This window comes from Polypterus senegalus, chromosome 15 (genome assembly GCF_016835505.1).
Source record: "Polypterus senegalus isolate Bchr_013 chromosome 15, ASM1683550v1, whole genome shotgun sequence".
NCBI classification, from domain to species: Eukaryota; Metazoa; Chordata; class Cladistia; order Polypteriformes; family Polypteridae; genus Polypterus; species Polypterus senegalus.
The window spans coordinates 1,657,541-1,671,182 of record NC_053168.1 but is presented as its reverse complement, the minus strand read 5'-3'; the positions used below and the strand labels follow the sequence as shown (position 1 = coordinate 1,671,182).

The 13,642-nt window shown below is 46.3% G+C and overlaps 1 protein-coding gene across 1 annotated transcript in view; it reads left to right on the top strand.

The window, feature by feature from the left end:
* The window catches only part of LOC120515675 (sodium- and chloride-dependent transporter XTRP3A-like), a 49,178-nt gene that overhangs the window by 18,788 nt on the left and 16,748 nt on the right, over positions 1 to 13,642 (top strand). Inside the window, exons 3-6 of the mRNA XM_039736895.1 lie at positions 4,890 to 4,981; positions 7,093 to 7,320; positions 8,436 to 8,546; positions 11,825 to 12,066. Coding sequence (XP_039592829.1) covers positions 4,890 to 4,981; positions 7,093 to 7,320; positions 8,436 to 8,546; positions 11,825 to 12,066 — 673 coding nt within the window. The remainder of the gene's footprint in view (positions 1 to 4,889; positions 4,982 to 7,092; positions 7,321 to 8,435; positions 8,547 to 11,824; positions 12,067 to 13,642) is intronic.

Genomic DNA, 13,642 nt, shown 5'->3' with positions numbered 1-13,642 from the left:
TCGGTCAGTTCTTCTTGACGTAAGGCCCCATGCTGTCCATCTGGCAGCTCCAAAATGAAGGACTTCAGGTTAGACGGACTGGCGACTCTAAATTAACCCAAACTCGAACCCTTCCAAGTCTGGTTCTTGACGTGTTCCTCATGCCGGCCTCCTGCTCTTAGTGACCATTAAATTAGTTTAGATGATGGCCTCCTCGCACCTGCGGGGGCTGAAGCCTACCTTGGCAGCTCTCAGCAGAAGGCAGGGGTGAGTGATGTACGAGGTGCCAACCCATCACAGGTCTCGCTCTCGCACTCACAATTTAGCTGTGGACGCACATCTTTGAGATGTGAGAGGAAGACTACAACAGCCACACAGGCACAGGCACAGGAAGAACATGCACACTGCATATTGTGACGACGCAAGGCGAGATTGGGAGGAAAGACGTGGTGAGAACACGGGCAGAGGTCAACACCAAAAAAAAAACTGCCAAGCAATCGGTTAAAAAAAAAAAAACAAAAAAAACTAAAAGCAGAAAACAACATTTTATCTGAAAACCCAGTCAGTCAGAGGAAAGAACCGTGAAATCACATCGAGAATCCAAACATCTGATACTCAAAGCCAACCTTAACGCCGGTGCTCCCGAAATGACGTCACGCGCTGGGCACTCGCAGGGGCTGTTGGGACGGATCACCGTGACCACGACCAATGCTATCGCATCAGAAAGTTGCCATTCAATAAACAAAATGGCATCCCAATAAGACGTTAATCCCGTGTTGTGCACCCGACAGCTGACCTTACTCGGTCAATGAACGCCATCTTCACAACTCCTCAAATTCTCGCCACGTGTTACAGGGGGCGCCACTCGGAGCGTTCTGACCCGCTGCATCACCGCCTGGTTTGGGAACTTCAGTGTCTCGGACTGTAAGGACCTGCAAGTGGCAGCGAAAACAGCAGAGAGGACCACTGGGGCACCTCTGCCCTCCAGTAGAGACACCCTTATAAAGCAACGTATCAGACGGACCACTGCCACCCCTCCCAGGGTCTCTCTGTCCCCCTTCCATCTGGCAGAAGGTACTCTAGCATCCAAACAGGTTCTGCAGCAGCCCTTGGGGGTCCGGACTCTGATCTCTGTGCTGCCCCCCTACCCACGGATCTGCTCCTTGTAGTGAAATGATGCAGTACATTTGTTACTAGTGTTCTTTTTTATATTATTAGCTGATAATAAAATGAAATGGTAATAAATAACTATTATTTATTTCTGAATAGTATACTTCATAACGGGTGGCATGGTGGCGCAGTGGGTAGCGCTGCTGCCTCACAGTTAGGAGGCCCTTAAGGGTTCGCTTCCCGGGTCCTCCCCGTGTCTGCGTTGGTTTCCTCTCACGGCCCAAAGACATGCAGGTCAGGTGCATTGGCGACCCTACATTGTCCATAGTGTGTGTGTGTGCCCTGTGGTGGGCTGGCACCCTGCCCGGGGTTGGTTTCCTGCCTTGCACCCGGTGATCCTGTAGTTAGGACATAGCAGGTTGGATGATGGAGGGATGGATACTTCATAACTTGTCTGGCACTTGCCCTGTGCTTATGTGTGTGTTGCACAGCCCTGTTATTTCCTGCCACTGTAGGCCATAATGCAGGGTACGGCTGGCATGACAATAAAGCTGCTTGACTGGTCTTGTGAAACTTCCACCTCTTAGCCGTTGTGAATTTTACAAAATCAGAGTGAAAGTCGCATTCCTCAAAACCCCAGAATCCAACGCACAACACGGTATGCGCCCAGCAAACAAAGACAGGCCGGAAAAAATAAAGGAAAAGGAAACTCGTTAAAAGAAAACACAAGGGACGGGTGGGCACGGGCGTCAGAGCCCATGGCAGGGTCACTGCAGGAAATGCGGACCCTAATCAGCCAGGTCAACGATCCTCCCCGGTTTTCTTTACACTCCTAGTGGATTTCAAGATCGTTGGCACGTTTCACAGCCCGGGTGTCAACACTGGCACAAACAGAACGCCACTTGTTTTGCTCTTTTTGTTGCCGTTTAACTCTTTCAGGGCTGATATTGACTTTTGTCAAAAGGAGGATTTGATGATAATATTTAACTGTAAACTGTGACAAAACCAACATTATGTTTTAGTTGGAGTCTTCTTGGTGAAAGGAAAGTTAGTGTTGTTGGTTTTGACTGAGATATCCTGCACTGCCATGAGTAGCAAGGGACAAGCAATGACAAAAATGGCCCTGGCGAGAGATCAAAGTGGGTGCGTAAAGCAAAATACTCTGGGGACGACATTTTGCCTATTCTCTAGGACTTGTCGGATTTTGATACAAGCGATCAAAGATGAATGTGAGGCTCTGGCTTCAGCTATTCGTGGTGCTGAATTGGTTCAAGTAGCTGACATGCCTGTGGCGCGGTTCGCCTGGGAGGACTGCCATTTAACAATAATAAGAGGCAATGCATTGCGACAGTGACCGCTGCTGCTGCCCCAGCCACACAAAGACACCCTGGCAGTAAGCCTGCTGCACATCCTTGGCAAACTGGCAGCCACAGCAAGCAGCAACAGTTATTTTATGTTGATTTCGGTGTGAAGCCATTGCTTTTTAGAAAACTATGTTTTTTGGAAAAAATATTCAGCCCTCAAAGAGTTAAATGTATTTGTTGTGTATTTTGTTTACTGCTCTTTGATTAGTTTGATTATTAACTCTTTATTGTATTTTCAATTCTGCGTCAGTGTGTTTAGTTATGCGCCCTGTCCCCTTAAGACAGAGTTTCAGCAAAAGGCCGCGTCTGTGCAAGAAGGTCTGAATCTCCGTCTTCACTTCGTCATTCAGGAGTATGGAGTGTCACTGGATAAGGGAAGAAAAAATAAATCGAAACGATTTGAGCAGAAAGCTGCTACAAGATAACAAAATGAATAAAAAGCAAAGGGCTCTGGAGATATAATAACTGAGCTGCCCTCTGAGCAGGGCCTGCACTTGTGTACTGCAAATGGAAGGGAATTGAACCGAAGGCCCGCTTGTACCATTTCAATCTCGCGTACTTGTACTTTTATTGGTACGTATTGCCAGTTTAGTTGGGTCCTTTCTTCTTTCCATTTATTACAAGTGATTATCGTTTTCTTTGTACAACACCCTGTGACGACACTTTTTGCAGAATACCATCACGCCGTTCTCTGAGCCACCTCATCCAGGTGAAGGGTGCCAGAGCCTCTCTCAGCTATCAGAGTGCAAGGCAGGAATACACCCTGGAGTGGGCGCCAACTCACTCACACACACGGGCCAATTGGGCATCGCCAGTTTATCTAACCCGCAGATCTTTGGCCAGCAGCAGGAAACCCACACAGACACAGGGAGAACATGCAGACGCCATGCAGAGAAGACCGTGTGGGCACAAGTGCAGGTCTCCTTACAGCGAGGCAGCAGCGCTACCACTGTGCCACAAAACATCACAGGGTAGAAAATCATCCAAATAATTCAATGCAATCCGAGTTAAAGATGGGGCTCATCTGGGCAGCACCAGCACCCTGGCCTGGGCGCCGCTCATTCAAAGTGCCCTTGAATTTGTAGGCAGAAGCAGAGAGTTTGTGTCCCTCTCTTTTTACATTACGTAATCGTAATATAGTTAATAATAATAATAATAATAATAATAATAATAATACTCCGTCTTATTTATTCATAGGCGCCTCTCTAAACACTCAAGGGCACCAAACATCCATCCATCCATCCATTTTCTAACCCGCTGAATCCGAATACAGGGTCACGGGGGTCCACCGGAGCCAATCCCAGCCAACACAGGGCACAAGGTAGGAACCAATCCTGGGCAGGGTGCCAACCCACCACAGGGCACCAAACAAATAAAATAAAACACACATCATAAACAAAACTAAAAAAATACAAAAACTCAAATCAGGCAGAGTAATTATAACCAAAGAGCAGCTTTAAACACACGAGTTTTAAGTTAGGATTTGAGAAGTGGGAATGAATCAATATTTCTAACTTTAATGTTTTTACATTAGAAGGGGCTTTGTGATGATTTTATTCGTATTTAATATTCATTTTTAAGAACAGGGCACTTTGTTGTGTTACTTTAATTACAATTTATTATTTTTGAACGTATGGATTGTGGAAGTGCAGCATTAAACAAAGAGAGGCCGAGCTTTTCAGTTTTCTCTGTCGTTTTATTTCAAACGTACGCTTTACTTGGTAAGAGCCTCGCCAAGGAGTCGCCTCAGGTACGGCTAACGGGCGAGTGTCTCTTTCTCTTCATTTTTATTACAGTTTATCTTTGTTAACTTTTTAACTACGTGCCCTGTGCTAATATGCCATGTAAACGGTGCCGCACTGTAGAATGCACAGGCCGATGGTTTAGGTGTCTTATTTTATGCAGTGCCAGTGTAGATGCCATCTGTCTGCCTCCTTTTCTCAATTTATTATCACATCACAACGTCTCCTGTAAACCGAGTCCTCTGTGAAGTTGCTTTATAAATCTAAGATGGCAGATTCAATTTTCTAATTCTCGCATTTTCAGCTATGGCCGATGTGCCAATGTCCCTTTTTCTGCCCATTTATTACAATTTATTTTTGTTAATGTTTTTGAAGCTTTTTGTGAGGATATCCTCTGTGAAAGGCACCCAATAAAACAGATTCTTATTTTTATGTATAACCAGTAGAGTTGTCTGTGTGCCTCTTTTTCTCAATTTACGATCACTTCATAAAGCCCCCTGTCGTGGTGCCCCCCGTGTTTCATGTTTTAACGTTTTCCTTTTCACGTGTTACCAGTACGGTTGTGTTCCTCTTCCTCTCCATGCCTTACAATGTATTATAACTTCATCAAGTGTGGCGTTATGGTGTCCTCCGTGAAAGGCGCTATATAAACCAAAGACTGACAGGCTGCCTTTTCTACCTCTCGCCTTTGCAGGTATAGCCAGCGTGGTGGTGTCCCTCTTTCTCTGCGTTTATTACAATGTAATAAACGCCTGGGCCTTCTGGTATTTGTTCCATTCGTTTCAGGTGAGTCGCCGTTCTGAACGTCTCTTTGTGTTTGTGCTGCTGCTGCTGCTGCTGCTTTAAATGGTCTTTCTTTAATATTTTTGAGTTTCTTTCCTTTGATGCCACACTATGACCCGCCAGCCTTGTCGACAGTGTCATGTTAAAAGGCGCTATATGAAGTCTGCTCACCTACCACCTGATATATACAGCTCACATATGGGTGCTCATTCTTTATACAATTCCACAGCCTTGGTCCAAACTCCACAATGTTTAGCACACATATCCCTCTTTGCCAAGAAGAGACATGAGACGACTCTGAGGGTACCTGGAGGGGGTCCTTTTTCCCCCAAAAGTGAATTTTAAGGACAGTGCCTGCTCCTGGACTTTCAGCTTTGTAATAAATTAATATAATTTGTCTCTGGGAGGGTGGACATTAAAAAGAAACACCATTTATACAAATGAGATAGTTCTTTAAAGTTACTTACCCAGGTAATGCCAGGTGCCACTGCCAGTTCTTTGTAAATTCCAAATCTAGTTACACAAACACTGGGCAGGGTGAATCATCAGCTCTGTAGTGCCAGCCAGTGGCCTAGCATGGGCATTGGCACAGAATGCCCCAGTATTTAGGCAGTGACGTAGCTAGAGGTCGTGCCACTCGGGGTGGGGCGGGCGCTGCTTCAATTTGCCACCCTCCAACATATCTGAATATGTTCTTCCTTTTAATTTTCTATTTAAATAGATGTATGGAGTAAAACTAAGATACATGTTTCAGAGATTTTTTCCTATATAGAGAAACAGCAATCATTGTTCACATATAATTATTAATAAGCATCAACTAGACAAGAATGGAGTACAGACGCTGCACTGATAAGCCAGCCGTGTTCTGGTTACCTCGTAGTTTATTAGAATTACGCTGCGAACACCACAACCAGTGCAGAGTACAAGTGAGAAGGCATCGAGAACGAAACTCAATTAGAAATTGTAAAGGAGTTCTTTATCTTCCTAGAAGTTCTTCTCGCTGTAATGTTTCGGTTTATTGTGTTATTGCCTCCTAAATTTCAACTGCCATGTCTGATGCCGTCACAGGAGGACCATCTGAAAATGATTTTTGAAGCATTTGTGGATAAAAAAATCAGAGAATTTGACTTTTATCATTCATGAGTGAGATTTTTCTGAACCCTGCTGCTTACCCATGAATTGTACTGAGCCTTCTGGCCACTAATGCCACTCCCAAAAATGTCCCACCCAGGGCGGGCCAACTAGCTACGCCACTGTATTTAGGGCTCCTTCCTCTCGTCCCCCTTTTTCAAAGCTGACATCCCCACACCAGGTGGACTTTGGCTTCCAACCTTCCGAGGCTAAGCCTTAGATGAGATGATGTTACTTCCATTTGCCAGCCTTGTCTGGTGGTCCCATTTGATTCCCCTCACTGCTACTGATTGGCGTCACTTTGCACTCCTCAGGCTTTCTCCCGGTTAGCAAGATGGCACCTCCTTTCCTGTAAGGTGGCCCTAACCAGCAGTCCTCACCAATCTCCAGTCCTCATTTCAGATTTCAAACACCAACATCCAGCCGGGCAGCGGAGTGTCTTCTTTGGGCTGGCACATCCTCTGTTAAGAATTCCCAAAGTTAGAAAGCCCACAACAGCACAGAAGTGCCAGCTACCAGCTGTGCCACCTGGTCACTTTATTAGGAAATGTGGAGGAGAAGGAATCCTCAGTCTGGACTGACACTGACCTCTAGTGGTGAGCAGACGGCCTAAACGTCAGTATTTGGGGGCACCAGAGGCCAGGACTCCCTCTGAGAGGATTCAAGGAGGTGCCAATTTTGGTCCTGTAGCCCCTAGAGAGGACCAGGATCAGGTGTCATTTAATGACATATGAACCAACAGGGACATGAACAGCGGGTGTTGACAACCCACCAACAGTCCTGGAGCCGAGTCCAAAGCTCATCATCACGTCAAAAAAAAGGCAAAGCAGAATTTGTCCTTCTCGTCAGCCCAACACCAAGGCTGAGGGGTCCCGTTGGTGGATGAGTCTACTTTTGGACCCCTTCATCTCTTCTTTCTATGAAACTGCTTGCAAATAATGAAGCCTCTTGGTTCTCCTAACCTCAGCCTTTCCTTCTTTTAGGAAACTCTTCCCTGGGCTGAGTGTCCCGTTAATGGCAACCGCACCGCCTTTGTGAGCGAATGTGAGAAGAGCTCACCCACACAGTACTTCTGGTACAGGGAGACCCTCAACATCACTCCCTCGATCGACGATACGGGGGGCATCCAGATGGGACAAGCGTTGTGTCTGCTCCTGGCCTGGCTGGTCGTTTTCCTTTGCATCATCAGAGGGACAAAGTCGACTGGGAAAGTAGGTGACACCGTCAGCATCCTGCATGTTGGGGTTCAGATACTGGGTTTGTGCTTATACCGTCCATATTCGAGGTTAACTGGGTTGATTATTTAGTTTCTTTACGTCTGTGGGAATCCTGTGGTGTCCTTTGTGTTTTGTGGGCGGGTCCCCAAGAGGCCTATCACTGACCTCAGCCCTAGAAAGGCGGGGACAACTCACAGTCCCTTGTGGTTCATTGAATGCACTTGTGGTGTGAGGAGTTTCCTTGAGTGTTGATTCTGAGCTTTGGTGTTTACCTGATTTTTATGAACCTGTGCTGTTTTAGGACTTTATGGGCTGGATTTCGCTTTGGGACAGTGTTTGCTATTTGCACTGCCAGTATTGAAGGAGCTGCACCCTGGGCCTTTATTGCGCTCTCTGCGGCTTATTTTGTTTTTATTTATAAAGATTTCACTTTGCACTTTTTTGCAACAAGCTGGGGTTTGATGGCCTTTTCCCCCTCTAGTGGGCATTTTGAGTATTTCTGGAACATCGTGCTTTGGAATCCCCGAGCTCATAAGACACTCCTGACTTGTTAGGTCACAAGGAGCATCCCAGTCTGAAAGGAGGGTCTCATGGGAGTCCTAAAGCTCTGCCTGACCACAACCCAGCATGCACTGCTCCTGAAAGTGCAGAATAACATCACGGGTGTCCAGGTTGGCATTCAGCTATTTAAAGCTAACTCATCAGGTTTGGAGGAGGCCTCATTTATCAATGAACTGGCCTGGTGAGGTCACTTTTATTCTTACTTTTCCTTTCCACATGGGGGGCACAGAAGTTTACACCACTGCCTGATATCTCTGAGGACTTGGGTTCAGGTCCTTGTCTGGGTACCGAGTGCAAACTGCATGACCTGTTAACATCTGCACCGGTGACTCAAAGTGCCCTGCAGTGCACTGGCATCACGTCCAAGTGCCCTTGATACACACAGCTGGCTGTTTTGCCCTCCTGCCACCCACCCCATACTGGAATAGCAGCTCAGAGGTGGAAGAGATTTTACAATGTTGACATCCCAAAGTGTCACGAGAGTCAAACGTGAACAAGCGCGACGTTTACACCCTCCGTTCTGCTCTGCTCTTTATTTCTTCCTCTAGGTGGTGTACGTCACTTCCATCTTCCCATACTTCGTCCTCATCATCTATTTGATTCGTGGGGTCACCCTTCATGGAGCGGTCAACGGACTGAAATACATGTTCACCCCCAAGGTAATGAATGCGGTCCTACGCGTCTGCCAACTGCCTTTTTAATTTACTGGATTTCATTGCACTGCTTCAGGTCCGCCAAAGCCACAAAATTAAGACATGGAGTTCCGGGTAACTTCACACCCAGTGTCTCCCCCTGGTGGCTACAGTGATTACGAGTTTGACCCCACCCAGGGGGGTCACCTTGAGACACTGTGGAAACAACTGTGTGGCGGTCAGAGGGGGCCTTCAGTATGAGAGGCGCTATATAATGGAGGGAATTATTAAGGATGAGATTGAGCAGCACATGGCAAGGACAGGAGGAACAGTCAGTGTGGGCTCAGAAGAGGAAGGTCATGTTTGACTAACAGGCTGGAATTCAATGAGGAAGAAACAAAAGGATACGACCAGAGAGGAGCAGATGAGATTACTGATGTGGACTTGCAGAAAGCATTTGATGACGTGCCACATGAGAGGGTGGGCATCAAACTAAAAGAAGTGGCAGTTCAGGGTGTGGTGTGTAGATGGGTGCAGAATTGGCTCAGACACAGGAAGTAGAGGGTGATGGTGCCAAGAACTTCATCAGAACTGACCGATGTTAAGAGTGGTGACCATCAGAGTGCAGTGCAGGGGCCGCTATCTATACCTATATATATCTATACCTATATATATATATATATATATATCTCTATCTATTATATAGTGCCTTTCACTTCTATCTATCTATCTATATCTATATATATCTATATCTATATATCTATATCTCTATATATATAAATGATTTAGATAAGACGTGTTATATGGGCTGGAGACGGTGGCACTGACCAGAAAGCAGGAGACAGAGCTGGAGGTGGCAGAGTTAAAGGTGCTAAGATTTGCATTGAATGTGATGAGGATGGACAGGATTAGAAATGAGGACATTAGAGGGTCAGCTCAGGTGGGACAGTTGGGAGACAAAGTCAGAGAGTTGAGATGCCATTGGTTTGGACATGTGCAGAGGAGAGATGCATGCTGGGTATATTGAGAGAAGGACGAGAAGTATAGAGCTGCCAGGTAAGAGGAAGGCCTAAGAGGAGGTTTATGGATGTGGTGAGAGAGGACATGCAGGTGACAGGGGTGACAGAGCAAGATGACGAGGACAAGAAGATATGGAAGAAGATGACCTGCTGTGACAACCCCTAACGGGAGCAGCCAAAAGAAGAAGATGATAAGTAACAAGCTGGTGAAGTTGGCAGATGATACCAAGATAGGTGGACTAGCAGATAATTTGGAATCCGTTATATCACAGAAGGACTTGGACAGCAGACAGACTTGGGCAGATGGAATTTAATGTCAGTAAATGTAAAGAATTACAGATAGGAAGTAAAAATATTAGGTTTGAATACACAATGGGCGGTCGGAAAATTGAGAGTCCACCTTATGAGAAGGATTTAGGAGTCCTAGTGGACTCTAAGCTATCGACTGGCAGACAGTGTTCAGAAGCCATTAAGAAGGCTAACAGAAGGTCAGGTCATATAGCGCCTTGATGTGTGGAGTACAAGTCACAGGAGGTTCTGCTCAACCTTTATAATGTACTGGTGAGGCCTCATCTGGAGTACTGTGTACAGTTTTGGTCTCCAGGCTACAAAAAGGACACAACAGCACAAGAGAAGGTCCAGAGAAGAGCGACTAGGCTGATTCAGGGCTACAGGGCATGAGTTACGAGGAAAGATGAAAAGAGCTGAGCCTTTACAGGAGATGAAGAGGAGACCTGACTAAAGTGTTTAACATTATGAAGTGACTTAGTCCAGTGGATCGAGAAGGTGCCTTTAAAATTAGGTCATCAAGAACACGGGGACACAGTTGGAAACTTGTGAAGGGGAAATTTCACACAAATATTAGGAAGTTTTTCTTTACACAAAGAACGATAGACACTAGAGACCAAGTAGTGTAGTGGACAGTAAGACGTTAGGGACGGACTGGTGAGCTTTGTTGGGCTGAATGGCCTCTTCTCATCTCCAGTGTCCTAATGTTCTAATACATCATAAACACTTGTGGGCAGCAACTGAATCACTTCACCCAAATACAATATGGAAGTTGAAAATGAGGGGCTAAATAAAATTAAAAACCACATATCTTGAGTCACCACCACAGACACACATGGTGACCCTGAACGTGCTGCTTTACCTGCACTTGCTGCAACTGCAGGACCTCTAAAGTGTCTTGTGAGGGTCTTCACTATGCAAGTCGCAAGTATAAAAGATGATTGAGATAAACGTTCATGCCACATTGAAGATACCAGCATGACGCTGTGCGAGTCACGTCACCTGCCATCACTCTGACTGTAGAAACATGGAGTGAATACGTAATTAAAAAGCTGTCAAGATCAAACTGACGCACAAACGATGACAAAGATGCCGTCGGAGTGTCTTACAGTGCACTCTAAAGGAGGCGACTCAAATGCTTTTTTTCACTTGTGCCTCCAACCCTCGAAAAAATTTCCATCTGGTATTTGATTCAAGGATGAATGGATTGATAGTGAAAGGCACTATATAACAGAGAGACAGACAGGAAAGGCACTATATAACAGACAGAGATAGATAATGAAGGACATTGTATAACAGACAGAGAGAAGGCACCATAGAGGAACTTTAAAAGACAGAGAGATGAGGCCTTCTGTAGTAGAGTGAAAGGCACTATATAAGAGAGATTGATAAGAGATTCATAGAGTGAAAGGCACTATATAATTGACAGATAGAACACTAGAATGTAAAGTGAAAGGCACTATATAACAGAGAAAGACAGACAATGAAAGGCAATGTAGAACATTAAGATAGATAAGACACAGTACAGGAACAGGGGGATATTTTATACCTGGTAGGATTAGGAGAACAGATCCATTTCTGCCCATTTTTTGCTGTTGCCCTCCTGCCCACTGGCACACACACCATACACTTGGATGGATCAGACTGGCATTGTGTCAGAGCAGCACCAGCTCCCCCCCATTTTTTATTCTTCCCGATCCCATGCAAGCCACTTGACAAGCCTGATGGGTGACATTTGAACTATAAGTGGTAAGGCTTCTGATGCCAACACCCAGGTGAGGCCATCGTGTTACCAACTTTATGATTTTGTGTGCCCAGAGATGGGGATTTCTACATACGACACAACGCCAGTAATTGATTCATTGAGGTGTTTTTTGATTGAAACTCTAAAAGTAGCGGAGATACTCGATGGTGCAAATGAAGTTGGTTCAATTAGGGAGCCTCGGGTTCATCTGCTCACCTTGCTGAGATTCTTTGCTTTCTCTTTTGTACTTCAAGCTTACAGAACTTGCCAACCCCAAAGCCTGGGTGAACGCCGCCACGCAGATCTTCTTCTCCTTGGGGCTCGGCTTTGGGAGTCTGATCGCCTTCGCCAGCTTCAACCAGCCCAACAACAACTTTGAGAAGCAGGCCATCGTCGTGTCGCTGATCAACAGTGGCACCTCCATATTTGCCAGCATCGTCACATTCTCCATTTATGGATTTAAGGCCACCTTCAACTATGAAGGCTGCATAGACAGGTAGGTGACAATGACGGGACAAGAGCATCGTGAGGCGCAGCACTCAGCACTGGGCTGCCATTAGTGAGCTGCACGCCGCACTTGACTCGTCTTTAAATGGCATACAACAATACGTGAGTTTGCACACGGGACCTAAAAAACGGCACCAGGTGGTTCACAGATTTAACGTAAGCTCGAGGCGATGGGCTGGTGAACAACATCTCCCTCCGTCCAGAACTCTGATGACCTGCGTGGTGCTGCTCACCGTGAAATTAAGACTCAGCTGCCATAACGGCAGAACTCGACCGATTGATTCAATTCTCACACTTGCGGTAGAAAGCTTTTTAGTCTTCCTGGTCCACTACGACTTTTAGGAGGAAGTGCTTTGTAAGGACGGCCATTTTGAAAGGCGATATAAAACGCAAAGCCTGACCGATTTACAATCTGATTCGAACTTCAGCCAAACAGTCCGCCATATTAACTGCCTGTGAAGAACTCGCTATGAAAACTTGGATTATGAAGTATTGATGCTGGAGTTTGATTGATTGATTGATTGATAAATCTTCAAATTGAGCGACAGACAGTCTCTCCGCTTCAACACAGAACTCGCCACAATGCCCTTCATTAAAGCACTTTGCATGGCGCTACGTAAGAGGAGGATAGTTTCACTGAAATAGCACCCTAATGTAATTTGGTTGATTGATTACAATCTGAGACATCAGTTTTAACAAACCTGAAGGGGGCGTCCCAGAGCGCCAGACTTCACACAGGACAGCACAGACACCAGGCCGGGGGTCAAAAGTCCTTCTTATTTTCACTAATCGCCTCCGACAAGAAACCCAATTCTCTCTCCCTTTTCCTTCCTCCGCTCCTTCCAGGCAAATGCTGTCCGCCTTCTCCCGACTCCCAAGTCCCAAGTTGGATCCAGGAAGGCTTCGGGTGCCACCAGTGTGCACCAAGGGAGTCCCACCCAGGGCTGCCCCCATCAGACTATTAGTCCCATGCAGTCCTGGGGGAGTCCAAACTGGAGCCATGCTGGAGGAGCACTGCCACCTATCATACTGGCGGATGAACTGCTTTTAACAGGCAGCCTTCCCCCAGTCCATCCATTATATCCTACTGGGAAAGGGAATAAGAACCTTACAGGGCAGGATGCACATCCTGCCATAATGGCCTCTCAGCCAGGTAAAAGACCACCGTCCACCCCAGTCAGGATGCCAGTCCATACATTACATCTATCACAATGTGCTTTGTGGTTGTAGACGAGGCTTGTCTTTCGTTTCATTATGTCAGTCCATCCCTCCGTCCTTATCCAACCCGCCATATTCTAGCACAGGGTCACAGGGGTCTGCTGGAGCCAATCCCAGCCAACACAGGGCACAAGGCAGGAACAAATACCAGGCAGGGTGCCAGCCCAATGAAGGGCACACACACTCACACAACTTAGAATGGCCAATGCACCCGACCTGCATGTCTTTGGATTGTGAGAGGAAACCCACGCAGAGAACATGCAAACTTCACACAGGGAGGACCTAGGAAGCGAACCCAGACGGGTCTCCTAACTGCGAGGCAGCAGCGCTACCCACTGCGCCACCGC